Source organism: Eleginops maclovinus, chromosome 7 (genome assembly GCF_036324505.1).
Source record: "Eleginops maclovinus isolate JMC-PN-2008 ecotype Puerto Natales chromosome 7, JC_Emac_rtc_rv5, whole genome shotgun sequence".
NCBI lineage: Eukaryota > Metazoa > Chordata > Actinopteri > Perciformes > Eleginopidae > Eleginops > Eleginops maclovinus.
Genome location: NC_086355.1, coordinates 8,111,957 through 8,126,479, shown reverse-complemented (window position 1 = coordinate 8,126,479; position 14,523 = coordinate 8,111,957). Strand labels below are relative to the sequence as shown.

Sequence of the window (14,523 nt, the reverse complement as noted above, 5' to 3'; positions counted from 1 at the left end):
CACTCGCACAAGAGCTTAGCACAAATCAGTATAATGCTTCTAGGTCTGAACATCAGCTCAGGTCAACATAACACCGGTATATCTTCGCATAGGAAATAGGTGCTACTTCAATATTCCCAATGTCCTTTATGGATCCATATAGGTTGGAATAGCGCCATTTGGCCTACACAGAGGTTCTCTTGGCAGAACGCTTCTTGTGTACCTTGTGTAATGCTCTATTTACCACATTCTCTTTATATGCAACTGACATTATTTCTAAGACTCTTTAGAGTTTTCCTGAGTCTGTCACATTTGCTCTTGTGCTTGCAGTATAGACCAGTGTAGGTTAATGAAGCATCATGTTCCTTTCCCTGCAGACCTGGTTTACTAATTAGCCTCTAGTGCTCCACCATACAATAATTACAATGCAGATTTAGGAGCAAAAATCTAGAGCGACACTGTATGCAGGTGTACCTGCAAGTGGTTCTGAAATGCAATGTAGAATAACCCCTTTATAGAAAGGAGCTAAGATATTTCTGTAGTTGAATAATTAATACTGCTTTCCATTAATCGCTGAGGAAGGGTATGAAAGTAAGAAAAATACTACCATCTTCAAGTAATTCAGGCGGATCACGGGATTAATTAAGCATTTCCTCTTTGCCTATGCCCAGCTAATGCTACTCACTTCCCCCTGTCTTAGCTCTGTGTCCAAAGACCTAAATACAATAAGGGGAAAATAGATAGCCCAGTAACACGCCAGGGAATACTGAGGTATGAAGAAACAAGATCTTTTTTGACTTTCAAAGACAGAGGTTATTGATCTCTAGAAAACCATCCTTGTCCACCTGGCATGGATCTTTGCACTCTGAAACTTTTCAATGACACCACTTGTATCATTTTTAGCACATACATTCTCTCAGCGTGTCAAGGTTAAGGTCAGTATGTTTCTGTATGGAATGATAGGGAGGGCACATAGAAAAGAGAAAATGGCTGGAGAGAAAAAAATAAGGGGACGAGGAGAGTAATCTCAGTGAGAATATTGCTTTGGATGGTATATTGAAAAAAGGCTTTGGGGCACAGCAATATAGAATATGTGTATATTGGATAAAAAACAAGATCTGCAAGAGGTGAGGGAACAAGACGTGACCAGTCCTGTGAGATTAACAATCTGAGTCAGAACATGGCGACTGAATCGGATAATTTTTTTGACTAGAATGCATTCAGCAAGATACATACCGATACATTTTGAAATGAAATATACCATAACTCTATAAGGATTATCAAGACTGGCAATGGACACAGAGGTGGAAAAGCACAGCAAGTTGCAGGGTGCAGACATGCACACCATCATGTTTTATTAAGACCTGATTTCTAGCCAGAGACATGGGTCAGCCTGCTCTTGTCAGGATCGCTATAAGCAAAAGGACTCCCACCTGGCCACATCCCAAACCCAGCAAAAATTGTACACACTCACTCCTTCAGTGTTTTAGATTTAAATAACTGTGTCACTGTTCTGTGCTGTTCACTAGTAGGACCCAAGTCTTCTGAATTAAAATACCTGTTCTACATCTTTCCAAGACCCTTGATAGAACTCTGATTATCATAACTTGTTTTGTTCATTGTAAACAAGTCCTTCAGCGGAGAGACTGAAGAGATAATTCAAGTGAAGCAGTCTGTAATCCCACTCAGTTTCTTCTTAATCTCTGTAAACAGGAGAGGAAAAACTGTAGCAGGAGTTGGTGCCAGAACATGGCTCAGTCTGTTGGTGACAATTCCTGTGTGAACGCCGCTCTATCCTGCCAACTATGTGCACATGTGCTACACTCGTCTCATGTACCAGCAGAAAGAGCATTTGTCCTCCTTGGCAGTCGGAGTGAACAGAAGGAGCACAAGGAAGCAGCCATTAGGTCTGTCAGTATGTCTCTGTCTTGGTCGTGTTACAGTTGCAGCCACTGGAAATGCTTCAGGTATGATGGATTTATCCATCGCCCCCCTGATGATTGTCAGGCTTATTGACAGGAATCATGTTGGAACAGCTCTTAAGAGCGCTGTTGAAAGTTGTCTCACCTCTTGTGGGAGATTGCAGTTTATATGACACTGATCAGACAGCCTTTAGAGAGACAGCACTGTTTAAATTGACTGGGCATAAATTGGGTGATAAAAAGGCCAGAAGGCTTGATGAAAAGGAAAAAAATGTGGGTTTTTTTTTCATTTTAATTATGTTTTTCACTGGATGAAAGCATACCCAGCATGCAAAGACTCCTCCAAATTCTAATTTACATGCCGCTTGAAATGTGTTTTTATGTACAACACTATTTGCATACTTAGTTTCTTTCATGTACATAATGTTGCAGTCAAGAAAATTACAGCTAAGTACATGCTATATTTTGCCGAATGTACTGTGTCTTGCATTAGAAATTAAGCATTGCTTTGCTACCTGATGAAAGATGTGAGTGTTTTCTGGCTAAATGCCAAAGCCGCAACCTAAGTGGGGCTTCTATTTGCAAAACTTGCCTTCAACGAGTCTCTGTGTGTGTTTTTGTGTGTATGCTTCTGCCTCTGCACAGTGAGCACCTGGTGTTTCAAAGACCCAGCCAGGGGCCACACAAATAAATAGCATCCATCAAACACGTGTGAAAAAATCTCAGAGACACACAAGCGAAGAAACATCAAACGGCAGGGGACAGCCATCTTGTCCCACATTGATGCTGGTAAATTGATTCTGTCATCTAGAGGCCATATATTGAGTGCCAGTACCATCAACTGAATTGGGCAAAACAGGCCCTTTTGCCTTTAGAGTGATAGGGTGGCCCATGTTAGACCAATTTGGGAAAAAAAGGGAATGTGAGAGAAAGATTAAAATGTGATTCTGTGGCAGAGCTGGATAGGCAGCCTGTATCTCCATCTGTCAGAGGGTAGCGATGCACTCTGCTCTCCAACTAGCACTCCGGCTTTTCTTAGCAGTGCGATTCCCGAGAACTGACAGAGAATATGGGCAATGTCAGGACCTTGAGAAAATCCACCGTTTCATACGCACAAACATGTACTTTCTGTTCTCTGTCAGTTTGCCTCTCTCTCTCTCTCTCTCTCTCTCACTCTCACTCCCTGCCTCACACACACATACACACACACTATCACACAACTCTGTTCAGCCAAAACACCCATGGGGGAGAGAGTCTGGTTGCTGGAAATGTCAAACTGCTTTGTCACGTCCAATCTAAGTCAGGGAGCCCTACCACTGCGTGTGTACAGGCAGAGTTTAAGATGCCAATAATCCACATTAAATACAAGTGACTGGAACTAAGATAATGAGACAACAAGACAAGACATTAAAAGGGCTGACAAAACAATAGTTCAGTCCAAAAACGACTATATACAATCGTGCCGGGTATTTAGTATTGTTGTAACATGCTGCAGAGTTGCCTAACTTTTGAAGCTCATGCAGGGGTTTTTTCTCAGCTGCATTCTCTTAAAGAGCGACTTATATTTTCAGTAAGTCGAAAGTAAAGTGATATTTATTGCATTCGCAAAATTCAAGCACGCCTAAATGAGAACATCCAATCACAGTCTCTAACGAGTCTCTAACGCAGTGTCAATCTGCTTGTGAACTCGGATCAAACTCTTAAACTGGGCCATGCTAATCAAATATAAATCAGGATTCTGCAACTGTATTGCCTTTTTCTTTACCTCACTTATTTCAGAAAGAAATCAGGATGCACTTTTCAGTTTTCAAATGAGAAGGTTTTTTTCCAGCTAGTTGGATTTAGCTCGATTATTTTTGACATGTAAACCTCTGCATGATGAAGTCTCATGCTCTACTGTTATATTGTGACAGTTTTAACAAATATGACACAAGCCACCAAGTGCAGTTTTAAAACAGCAATAAATCATAAAAACTTACGTAATTGATCTAGTAATTTCAATACAATCACTTTTTTTTAATACACCAATTGCATATCAGGCTTTCTAGAGTTGAAATCATTTCTGCTGTAAGTTTGTTTGTGTGTAGGAGGGTGGATGGCAGTGGTCCCATTTTCCTGGGGTGAATTTGATCTTTCAAGCAATGCTGAGAAACACTCTTCATCTGTCTTAAAGTCTTCCTCGCATTTTTTCACTTTTTCAATCCTTCCCAAAACCAGTCTCACATGCAAATCTTTTTTTAGGGTGCGCTATTCTACCCACTCACAATCTGTTCATTATGCCACATACGTGCAGCTCAAGGCTGTGATCACATCTGTCATATTGTCTCCAAATGAACGCACAGTAACAGGGTTTGTCTAAATGAGGGGTGCATGTTTTGTCAGAATTTTTGCAGGGTAGTTTCCCTCGCATTCTTTAAAGTCATGATTGTTTCTATTATGTGATGGTGCTGTAGGCGTTCAATGCATCTGCTGCTCCCACAGGAAATAACATACATTTATTGCCCCTTTCCTTTCTTGCTTCCGGCTCTCTGAATATACACTGATTCTGCTGTCTGGATGTTTCTCCCAGCAACCAATGAAAGGCTCCTGATTGCTTTGAATTTCCTGCAGTTTAGTTTCTGTCCCTTATCTACAAGTATGTTTCCACCTCTTAATTTAAGTTTAGGATATAGTCAGAACCTCATAAAATAAATCCACCCACATACATTCTGTCTATCCATACATATTTGAACCTCCTTCATTTATCTTATATCACGTGCTCCCTGAAGTTATAAATATATTTGAATAATTATTTATCTCATTCAATGCTCTACTTGATTATCATCGTATTGTTGGCTAATATCCAAACCAGATTGATCAAGTTGAATGGGAAACAAATGAAAATGGCCGTTGATTTTTTACGCATTTATTCTTTCCTGTTTGCTCCTGTGCATGTGCAATTTTCATTGATTGCAATTGAACACTGCTCTGTTTCCACAGCAACTGATGCGGTCCTCTGTGTTCCACATGTTCATCTTGAGCATGGTCGCTGTGGACGTCATTGTTGCTGCTAGCAACTATTATAAAGGCGAGAACTACCGCAGGCACTATGATGAGTTTTACCTGGCAGAGGTGAGATGTTTTATATTTTTCATTTCCTGTTTTTTGTTCTTCAAAGTCCCCTTGAAACCCCTTTTTGTGACACAATAACACCCTTTGACCAGGGCTTTTATTTAGAGCTTCGTTTTCTATTTGTTTTATTAGAACGGTAAATAAACGGTGTGAGATCATCTTTTGTCCCTTAAATGACACGGTGTGTTTTTTCTCTATAGTAGAGGTCCTTTTTTGAATCGCCCTTCATGGTTATATCATGGTCTGTAATTAATAGGAATTTAATCCTTCCTAATCTGAGTGGCTGATGACCACCACCCCCCCCCCACCCCCCCCTTACATGATGCATCACACAAAATACTTTTTTCCGGATATCTGCCATTTATGTATGTGTGTCACACAGGTTAGTTTGATCTCATCAGTATGCAGGTCGTAAACTACCGACATGACAGTGAGGAACATTCCTCTCTCTCACACAGCTGAATGAAGGAGATAAGAAAAGGGAGGAAAAAAACCGTCTCAATATTACGTTCTCTCATTCTCTCCATCCATATCATACAGCCATCGATCTGCAGATTTGTTCCTATCTGTGTGGAGACTATGAAGGGAAAATAGGAAATGGAGGCACTGAGTTTAGAGTGCAATGGAGATATTCCAGTTTTATTTCTGAGGTGCCAAGTTTATCATCTCCATACTGTATTTCCCCCTGCTGAAGACAGTGGTGGCTTACTAAAAGAAGTCCTCCAAGGATTATGAACTGCACAAAAAGTAGAAGACTCACAAAAGACAGTTTAAAAAAAAAAGAATGGTAAAAATCGATAAAAATAACCAAAGAAATCCTGATGATGTACAAAAACACAAAATCCTACTTGGTAGGGGCTAAAGCTAGAACCCTAAAGTTCTGAAATCATTAACATTTAAACTGCATTTTGGTGATGTAGCTGGTGGAGGCTAAGCTTCTTTAAAATATTGATCTGTAACGAGACATGTTATAAATAGTTTCTGAAATATGAATCTGCAAAGTAACAAGGAACTATAGCTGGCAAGACGGTATAACGGTATAAAGGCGCAGCAATTGAAAATGTACCCAAATATAGTCCTTCTACGTAAGTAACACCATTTAGACCATGCCTTGTAGCACCTGAATAAATAAATGCACAGCTCGTCTCTGACATTTAGAAAACTCAGATCCTAATCAAGCAGCGTTCATCACTGAGTATTATACTCTGCAATAAAGGAGTATGTAACCTACAATCTGGTGGCAAGGGAGTAAATGCTCACCCTGATTGCTATTTCCTTCATCCCAGGTTGCCTTTACTGTGTTGTTTGACCTGGAAGCTCTTCTGAAAATCTGGTGCCTGGGCTTCACCGGCTACATCAGCTCCTCCCTGCACAAGTTTGAATCTCTGTTGGTGGTGGGCACCACACTGCACATCTACCCTGACCTCTACCACTCTCAGTTCACCTACTTTCAGGTATGTAACACGCACGCACGCACGCACACGCACACACGCACGCACGCACGCACGCACGCACGCACGCACACACACACACACACACACACACACACACACACACACACACACACACACACACACACACACAGCCTGTATAAATATTCATAAAACCCCAATATATCCTAAATATGAAGCTGAATCATCACCACTCGAGATAAAATCTCAGTGAAGAACAGAAGCTGTGAATCATTTAGTGACATCTCTTTCCTGTGACTATGCATTAATAAGTACAAATCGATCATATTCCTCTGCAGTGTTAGAATCATTCCTCTTTTCATTTAAAATGCTTTAAATGCACTGTCACCACAAGTGTCTCACAGAGATTCAGTTAAGTGATTTCTGAGCAAGTGTAGCATTTCCAGTGATGACATTGTTAGAGCCCATTGGATGTATTAAGTAAAAAGAGTCAAAGCATTAAACTAGGTCTGAAAAGAGAAAACCTAAATTATTATATGTGTTTTAATAAAATGGGAAAGTCCTTATCATTCTGTAGGTAGAATAAATAAAGTGTGATGCCTTTGCCCTCTCAAAAAATCTAGAAGTGAAGCTTGGCAGGATTCTTTCTATACATTTTGTGTTTGCCTATACATTTGTGTGTAATGTAACATCCTCCAAAGTGTAAATAGTTGTCAGTTTTTCCAAATATCAAAGCAGAAACATCAACTCTTCATATGATGACCCACGTAGCATTATCATCTATCCAGAGCGTTTAACTCACAAGTAACCCTGTGACCTTGCTGTTGCGTAATGCAGTCGATGAAAAGCTCTTTGGAGGATCTGATGGGAAAGAGCTTCTTGGTAGGTCTTTAATAAGCCTTTACCACACAAACTGCCCCAGTCCTGTCTGACTCACTCAACAGCTGTCTTCTACACAACGCATACACTCAAGCTAACAAATATCCACTGTATATCTGGTATACTTTGGTATACAGGTAAATCTGTATTCCATAAAAAATTGGTGTTGACATTGTTCTTTGAGTAAATTATGTTCTGGATATTACTGCACCAAAACAAGCCTTACTGTTTTTTGTGTTAAATTACATTTTCTTCCAGGCAGTAATGTCAGTACAAGAGGAAAATTAACCTGCAACAACTTGCTTTAGCTTGGCCATCCATTTCAGGGGAAAATACACCTTGTTTTATTTCCCCCCTAAATTAGACTTACTTATTTTTTCATGGTAATGCAGACTTTAAAGTTTTATGTGTTTCTCAATTATGGTCCATTTAAGTTTTTCCATTATTCTACGATCCAAGCATTGGTTAGAGAACAGTATTCCATTCATAAGCTATGCATATCATTGAGGAAGAAAAACACTTTTATAACCAATATTTAATTATTAATAATATATAATTATTTTCTGTAAATTACACTTCAGATCTGTGCTGTGGTTTACATTACATACACTCTAAATATTTTACTTATTAAATCTTGATGTGCTGCAGATCTAACAGTTGCACTTAAAAGTGCTCAGCTCCACTGCACTGCTCTAAGACTTATTTTAATGTTGGAAAAGGAAAAACAAGTTTTCCAGTTCATTTTTGGTAATAGATATAATTATGGCTATTTATCTTTATGAAGTATTAACACAACAGGCTTTCAAGTACAAACAAACACAAGGGACAAGCTCAGAGTAATAACAACTACTTTAAGTCATGCACAGATATTATGAGCTTTTTGGAGTGAAATGTCATTCAATCCTTTATATGTAGCAAAAAATGAGTCCTCTCTCATAGCAGTTGTTTGCATTGGGCTAATGAGAAGTTTTTAAAGAGCAACTGGAATAGCTTCTTGTCTCCCCTCTCTTTGGAGAACATTTCTCTCTAACTCTCATAGTGATTCTTTCCAAGTAGGTCCAGGTTTTAACAGGTGACATTTGCTCACAAATGATTAGGCTAAAGGTTAGCCGTACCAGTCGTCTTCTATTCTTGACCAAATGTCACATGCTCTAAAGCTCATACATACACACACACACACATACAGTCCACTTTGGCAGAATCATTTTTAATGAACCAATGGGAACCCAACACTTTGTTTCTGTTGGAATTGCAATGAGTTCAGTAGCAGCACAATTTAACAGTTCAGAATTTATTTAGAAAGGCAGAAATGCAAACGAGTGTTCTCATTTCTAGTAGGGATGCACTGATCCGGTTCTAGTTGTTGGTATTTGGCCAACATGTTTTACATTCTGGATGGACTATCTGTGTCGGTGAACAATGAGACACAATAGGCAATTCAATTTTCCGTTAAGCTTTGTCTTGCAAGAGGTTTGAGCCAGAAGCGCACACAGCAACACAGCTGGAGAGCTATTCACTGAGTTTCATTTATAGTTAATCATTGGTAGCAGACACACAATGCTCTTTGTGCAAAAACAAGGTTTTAAATGAAGCCGTGAAATAATATTCTGTTACTTATTTTGTTTCTATCTCCAGATCTGGCCCTGAGCCTGCACTGTAGGTGGGATAATCCCTTGTAAATGTAATTAGTTTTGCACATCAAAGTCATTTCACTCAAGAGTATTCATTGTTCATTTTAGTATTGCTGAAATGTGTTTTCCTCAGTTACATTTATTTATTCGATTAGAGATATGCAACTAGATGCTAGATTACTAGAGACTTCCTTATCTGTATTTATATGAACTAACAAAACTATCTGTATTTGGTTAGAAGACTGGAAGTGGGCGTTGTTTATACATACAGTACATGTTGTATTTTCCAACATAATATTCTTTTTCTTCTGCCTTCAAAGCATCATATTGGTTACATATTTGCATATTAGACTTTGTTTAATATTTTTCCAAATCTCCAGACTCATCTCAATCTAACAAAACTACATTTAAAGAACTGTCTAAACCTTACCACCACCAACAACTTTAACTGGGGGACACTGAACGAACCCATTTCAGATAAATATTAAACCGATGATTATTCCAAAACCGTGTTAGGAAGGCTGTGAAGAAAAAAAAAGATAAGCAAGTAACCAGTTATAATGTTATGGCCTTATATCCTCTGTGATCCCACCTTGTTATATAATGCCAGCATCAGTTGTAAATGGATAGTGGTCATCATTGTCTGTCCGGACAATAAGGTCAACTTTATTTCCATCCCAACTTATTTCACTGTGAATATTATAACTGTATTTGTTTTCTAAAGGTTCCCTTTTAAACTATTATCCTCCATTTGTCTCCTTATTTCTTGTGTATCTCGGGAACGGGAGAAAGCCATTTATTTGGCTTTGAGCTGCATTCTAAAGACAAATCTCTGGCCAGAGGCATCAGTTCTGAGCTCGATCGATAGCTACTCGGTGGATGTCTGATCAAAGCCTGACCAATATGCATTACCTTTTGGGGCTCGTTGTTGTCACCGCAGCCAATTTAGGGATTAAGCCTGTTGACAGATCACACTATCACTGCTCCTTCATCACTGGGTCAAGATCAATGCTTTGTGTTTTAAAAATCAATATGTTATCAATGTGCCACTGTGTTTTTGTTTTATAATTCTGATGCTTTTTTCTAAACTTTCTTTAAAATACACAATTCAACAGTGTACATGTATGTTTTTCCTCCACGCAGGTGCTCCGTGTGGTGCGTTTGATTAAGATTTCCCCGGCCCTAGAGGACTTTGTGTATAAGATATTTGGTCCAGGTAAAAAACTGGGCAGCCTGGTGGTATTCACAGCCAGCCTCCTCATCGTCATGTCGGCCATCAGCCTGCAGATGTTTTGCTTTGTGGAGGAGCTGGACCGTTTCACCACTTTCCCCAGGGTAAGACACAACTCGCACTCACTAGGGTAGATAGAAAAACTAGTGCAGGTGATCTATTTAAAGTATATCAAAGTATACACACAATATTATTACAAATGGTTGATTTGCTGAAAAGATATCTGGAAATCTGTCATCAGGAGTCTAAATAATTACTGTTCCAACCTATTGTTATGCACAATGGACTTTACTCTTTTCTATAATTACCTTGTCTGTTTTCAGAGCATGTACGACTACAACAATGCTGGCACTTTTTAATCCACTTTCTTTGTCTAATGGGGCTTCCTGGAAATGATTGTTATCAGATACCAATGTATTGCCTTTTATATCCACACATGCTGCATTTAGAGATTGTAAGGTCTTATTTTATTTAGCCAGCAATATCAGCTGTATTAAAGTAAGTGCCATCTGCTTTTTGGAAACCGGAAATGAAGATCAAATCAGGACACACGGGTAGAAAATGGAATGCACTGCAAACACATTAAGAAATTCCTATGGGCAGGTCTAGAGGGGCACCTCAGACAAGCGATGTCGAGGGCTGCAGATGTTGATGATGAGATGCATGGTTGGTCGACAGATGTGGTACATCCTTTGATTTCTAAGTGCTCATGAGCTTCTTTCTCTCTCATTAGCCACATCTTTCGAACTTACAGATTTTTTTTTCTCCTCTCCAACATTCCGCTGATCCCCAGCACAGCGGGAGATGAGGGGTTGCTCGTAAACAGATGCCACTTGTATGCCATGTTACCCTCCTCGCTCTCATTTTCTTTCTCTCGTTTTTGTTATTGCTTGTGCTTCACACACCAACATGTACAGTATGCACACAGACACACATCCCATCATAGTTAATGATGTTTGGCTGTCTCTCCAACGGGCAGACCTGTTGCTGGGTTTATCTTTATCTGCAGTGACAGGGATGTGGGAGCAGGTGCAAGGGGCGGGGTGGCAGGGAGCGGGCGAGGGGGGGGGGGGGGGGAGGTGTGGCTGCGGCCGCTGTGTGGAGGAGAGATGCTAAGGAGGAGGCGCAGCCATGTCATTTGACTCCAGGGGCCACAGTGTTGCAGCTAGCTGTTCCCTACACTTTAATCTGACCTCTACCAAGTAGATGAGAAAGCAGCAAGACAGTAAAAAAAAGATGCTGTCTTCTGTTGATTTTCTGGCTTGTATTTCAAAATATCACAATCACCAGCTAGAGAAGGATGGTCAGAAGGGGGATATGTGCATCAGTTGTGTGATATTTGCTCTCCTGTGAAAAGCGTGTTTCAAATGTTAGATCTGTCTGTTTCTCTGTAGTTTCATCTCTGACTCTATGTCTTCCTCTTTCTTCATTGTTTCATTGTTTCTCCTTGTTACTTAGTTGCCCTCTTTCCTTTTGCCTCTCTTACTTGTTGCTATTCCTGTGCTCTACCCACTGTAGGCATTCATGTCCATGTTCCAGATCCTAACCCAAGAGGGCTGGGTGGATGTCATGGACCAGACTCTGGTGGCTGTAGGTCATATGTGGGCTCCGGTAGTGGCCATTTACTTCATCCTCTACCATCTGTTTGCTACCCTGGTGAGAAACTTATTTTGCGTATTAAAATGTACAAGACAAACAAGTTGAAGAGATTGTTGAATTAGTTTTTCAGCATTTTGGTTGGTCCATTTCTATAGTCGATAGAAGCCAGTTGTTGAAAATAATTGGCAAAAGCATACATTAATTGTTTTCTTAATGCTTTCAATTAGTGCCATCACCCCTTCAGTGTTCCCTCAAGTGGTACATCTAATCACAGTTAATCAGACTTGGAGGCGGAAGAAGTGCCGACATTTCAGTGTTTGGCCTTCTTGTATAGGGAGCATGCAGAATGTCTCTGGAAGACTCACACTTCCCCCAGACAGGCGGGATGTCTTCCAAAACAGAGCAAGCAAAACATGCAATAACTTAGCTTTGTATTTTTGAAAAAGTCTAGATTCATGGTAACAGGGATAATGACATTGACATAGTGTAATGTGTTCAAACTCGGCATACGTTCTCATTCATTTCCTCTTGTTGCATTTTAGATTCTGCTGAGTCTTTTTGTGGCTGTCATCTTGGACAATCTGGAGTTGGATGAAGACTTGAAGAAGCTCAAACAGGTAAGAAGCAATATGTGAATTAGGTCCGTAGAAAAACAAGATTATGCTCAGATCTATCAGTGCCAAGAATCTGGGTCCAGTTACAGTTCATGTTCTTGCGTAACAGTATTGAGATTCCAAATAAAGTAAAGTAGCTTCTAAATAATAAGCCTCTGTCCCTGAGTTGGCACACAGACGATACTGTGACTCAGCAGCTCACCCAGCCCACAAGCCTTGCTAACTATTATCACCTATTTAAATGAGGTGTCGCTGATATAACATAAAACCTGATTCTCCTCCTACAAGGACTAATTTTCACCTCAGAAACTCACTTTGGTGGAAAGTCTTGGATGGATTAAACAAGGTTTCTAGAAGTGTCTCATTTTTTTCTGGATTGAAAGTCAGAAATGATTATTCACAAGCGGTGTGAAGGCTTTCAGTGGAGTCTTGGACAGTTAGTTATTTCTTTATGCATGAGAAGGAAGATGACTGTCAATCATCTCTTGAGCAAAGCCAAAATAATGAAAAGGCATAGCCAGGCTCAGCTGCCCTGTCTGGTTGAACAAAATATTAATATTCCACTTTGGTCCTTTCTGTTGGTGCATTTAAGTGATTTATTTAAATGACGCACCATTTTTCTTTATTTGCTTACTAAAAAAGTTGACCCTGTTTTTTTGTAGACTTATTACCAGTAAGAATAACAGTGAAGGACATATGAAAGACATTCTAAGGACATTTTCTCTCATCATATCTTGTGCAAACTGCTTGGTCTGCTGCCTGCCTTTTCCCCTTGTTGTTTGCTACTGCTTTTCTTTTTAAAGCAGAGCACTTTCTTTGACCACCCTGGGAAGAATGACAGAGTTTACAAGGTGTGCTGTCATTTTTTTTTTCACTAGAGGGTTTGATTAAATGGACAATTAACTACAATAAAGTAAACCCCTGTTGAGTGAAAAAGCTTGCTCTTTGCACACTGAAATACACAAAGCAATTGCAATTGCAGATTAACTTTTAAAAGGAACTTGTTTAGTTGTTCTAATAGTTACATAGACAGATCCATTTTTAAAGTCCTTGGTCAACTATACAATACTTTTACTTTTGTTAATTTATCGATCGGTAAGGTCACTCACAGGATGGTTCTTACACACACACACACACACACACACACACACGCTCAGATCTCCGACGTGCACTCACAGCTGGCTGGCAGGTCTCAGCCTGCCTGGGCAGGTTATTTCCCACCCACAGCTGAGTGATTAGGAGCAGTGACTGTAAAATTGCCTATTTTACAGGTGCTTCAATCACGGATACGGAGACTGACTATAAATAGACCAGAGATTGTGATCGCCCTCCCACAAGAGAAAGCTTCTGCAAACATTTGGCAAAAGCCCAATGACATGGACTACGTTTTTATAATGAAATATACACGTGGGCTGTGAGGGATGAGAAACAAATTACTCCGTATGTGATGAATCAGTTTTGTCTGCTGTTTGATGAATGACTCCGTTAAACGGGATGTTTGGTATTTGTCCTTAATGTGAACATGGCAAGCTCTTTAAAAAAGAAAAGAAATTAGCATATACAGAACATAGTATGTCCTATTGTGTTTCTTATACCATTACCTTGTGAATTTGACACACAAACGCATAAATGGGTGTCCCCCCCCTCGAGACACTTTTAATTCTTTCTTCTTCACAGTTGGTCGAACACAGACAGTTGCGGTGTTCCATTTAATTGGGAGGAATGAAACAACAAATTGAAGCCGAATAACCTATTCACAGAGCGAGTTCATGCTTATCATAGCATTCTCTCCTGGCATTATTTGAAGTGAAATTAGGGATGATGTGTGTACGTTTTTAGTAGAAAGTGGGGAGTGCTATGCAGTCTACGCTACGGTTCAAGAAATTATGTACAGAGTTACACTAGTTATGATAACATTGTTGGCATTGGTTTGCAAAGGGAGCTTATCTCAGTTACATTCATCTTCATACTGAACGTTTATATTGTAGCTGCTGTGGAGCAAATGTTACTGTAGGTAGTTGGTGACAATTTATCATGCTTTACATCCTTCTCTCCGTCATGCTCCATCTGCGTCAGACATATCAGTAGGAAAACTAGTCAAACATGTCAGCTCCCCTTATACACTATTGTATTTTGCTTCTACCC

General features: G+C 39.8%; 1 protein-coding gene across 1 annotated transcript in view; it reads left to right on the top strand.

Moving 5' to 3' along the window:
- The window catches only part of nalcn (sodium leak channel, non-selective), a 63,681-nt gene that overhangs the window by 22,229 nt on the left and 26,929 nt on the right, over window positions 1–14,523 (top strand). Inside the window, exons 13-17 of the mRNA XM_063887041.1 lie at window positions 4,881–5,012; window positions 6,299–6,466; window positions 10,078–10,269; window positions 11,684–11,821; window positions 12,307–12,381. Coding sequence (XP_063743111.1) covers window positions 4,881–5,012; window positions 6,299–6,466; window positions 10,078–10,269; window positions 11,684–11,821; window positions 12,307–12,381 — 705 coding nt within the window. The remainder of the gene's footprint in view (window positions 1–4,880; window positions 5,013–6,298; window positions 6,467–10,077; window positions 10,270–11,683; window positions 11,822–12,306; window positions 12,382–14,523) is intronic.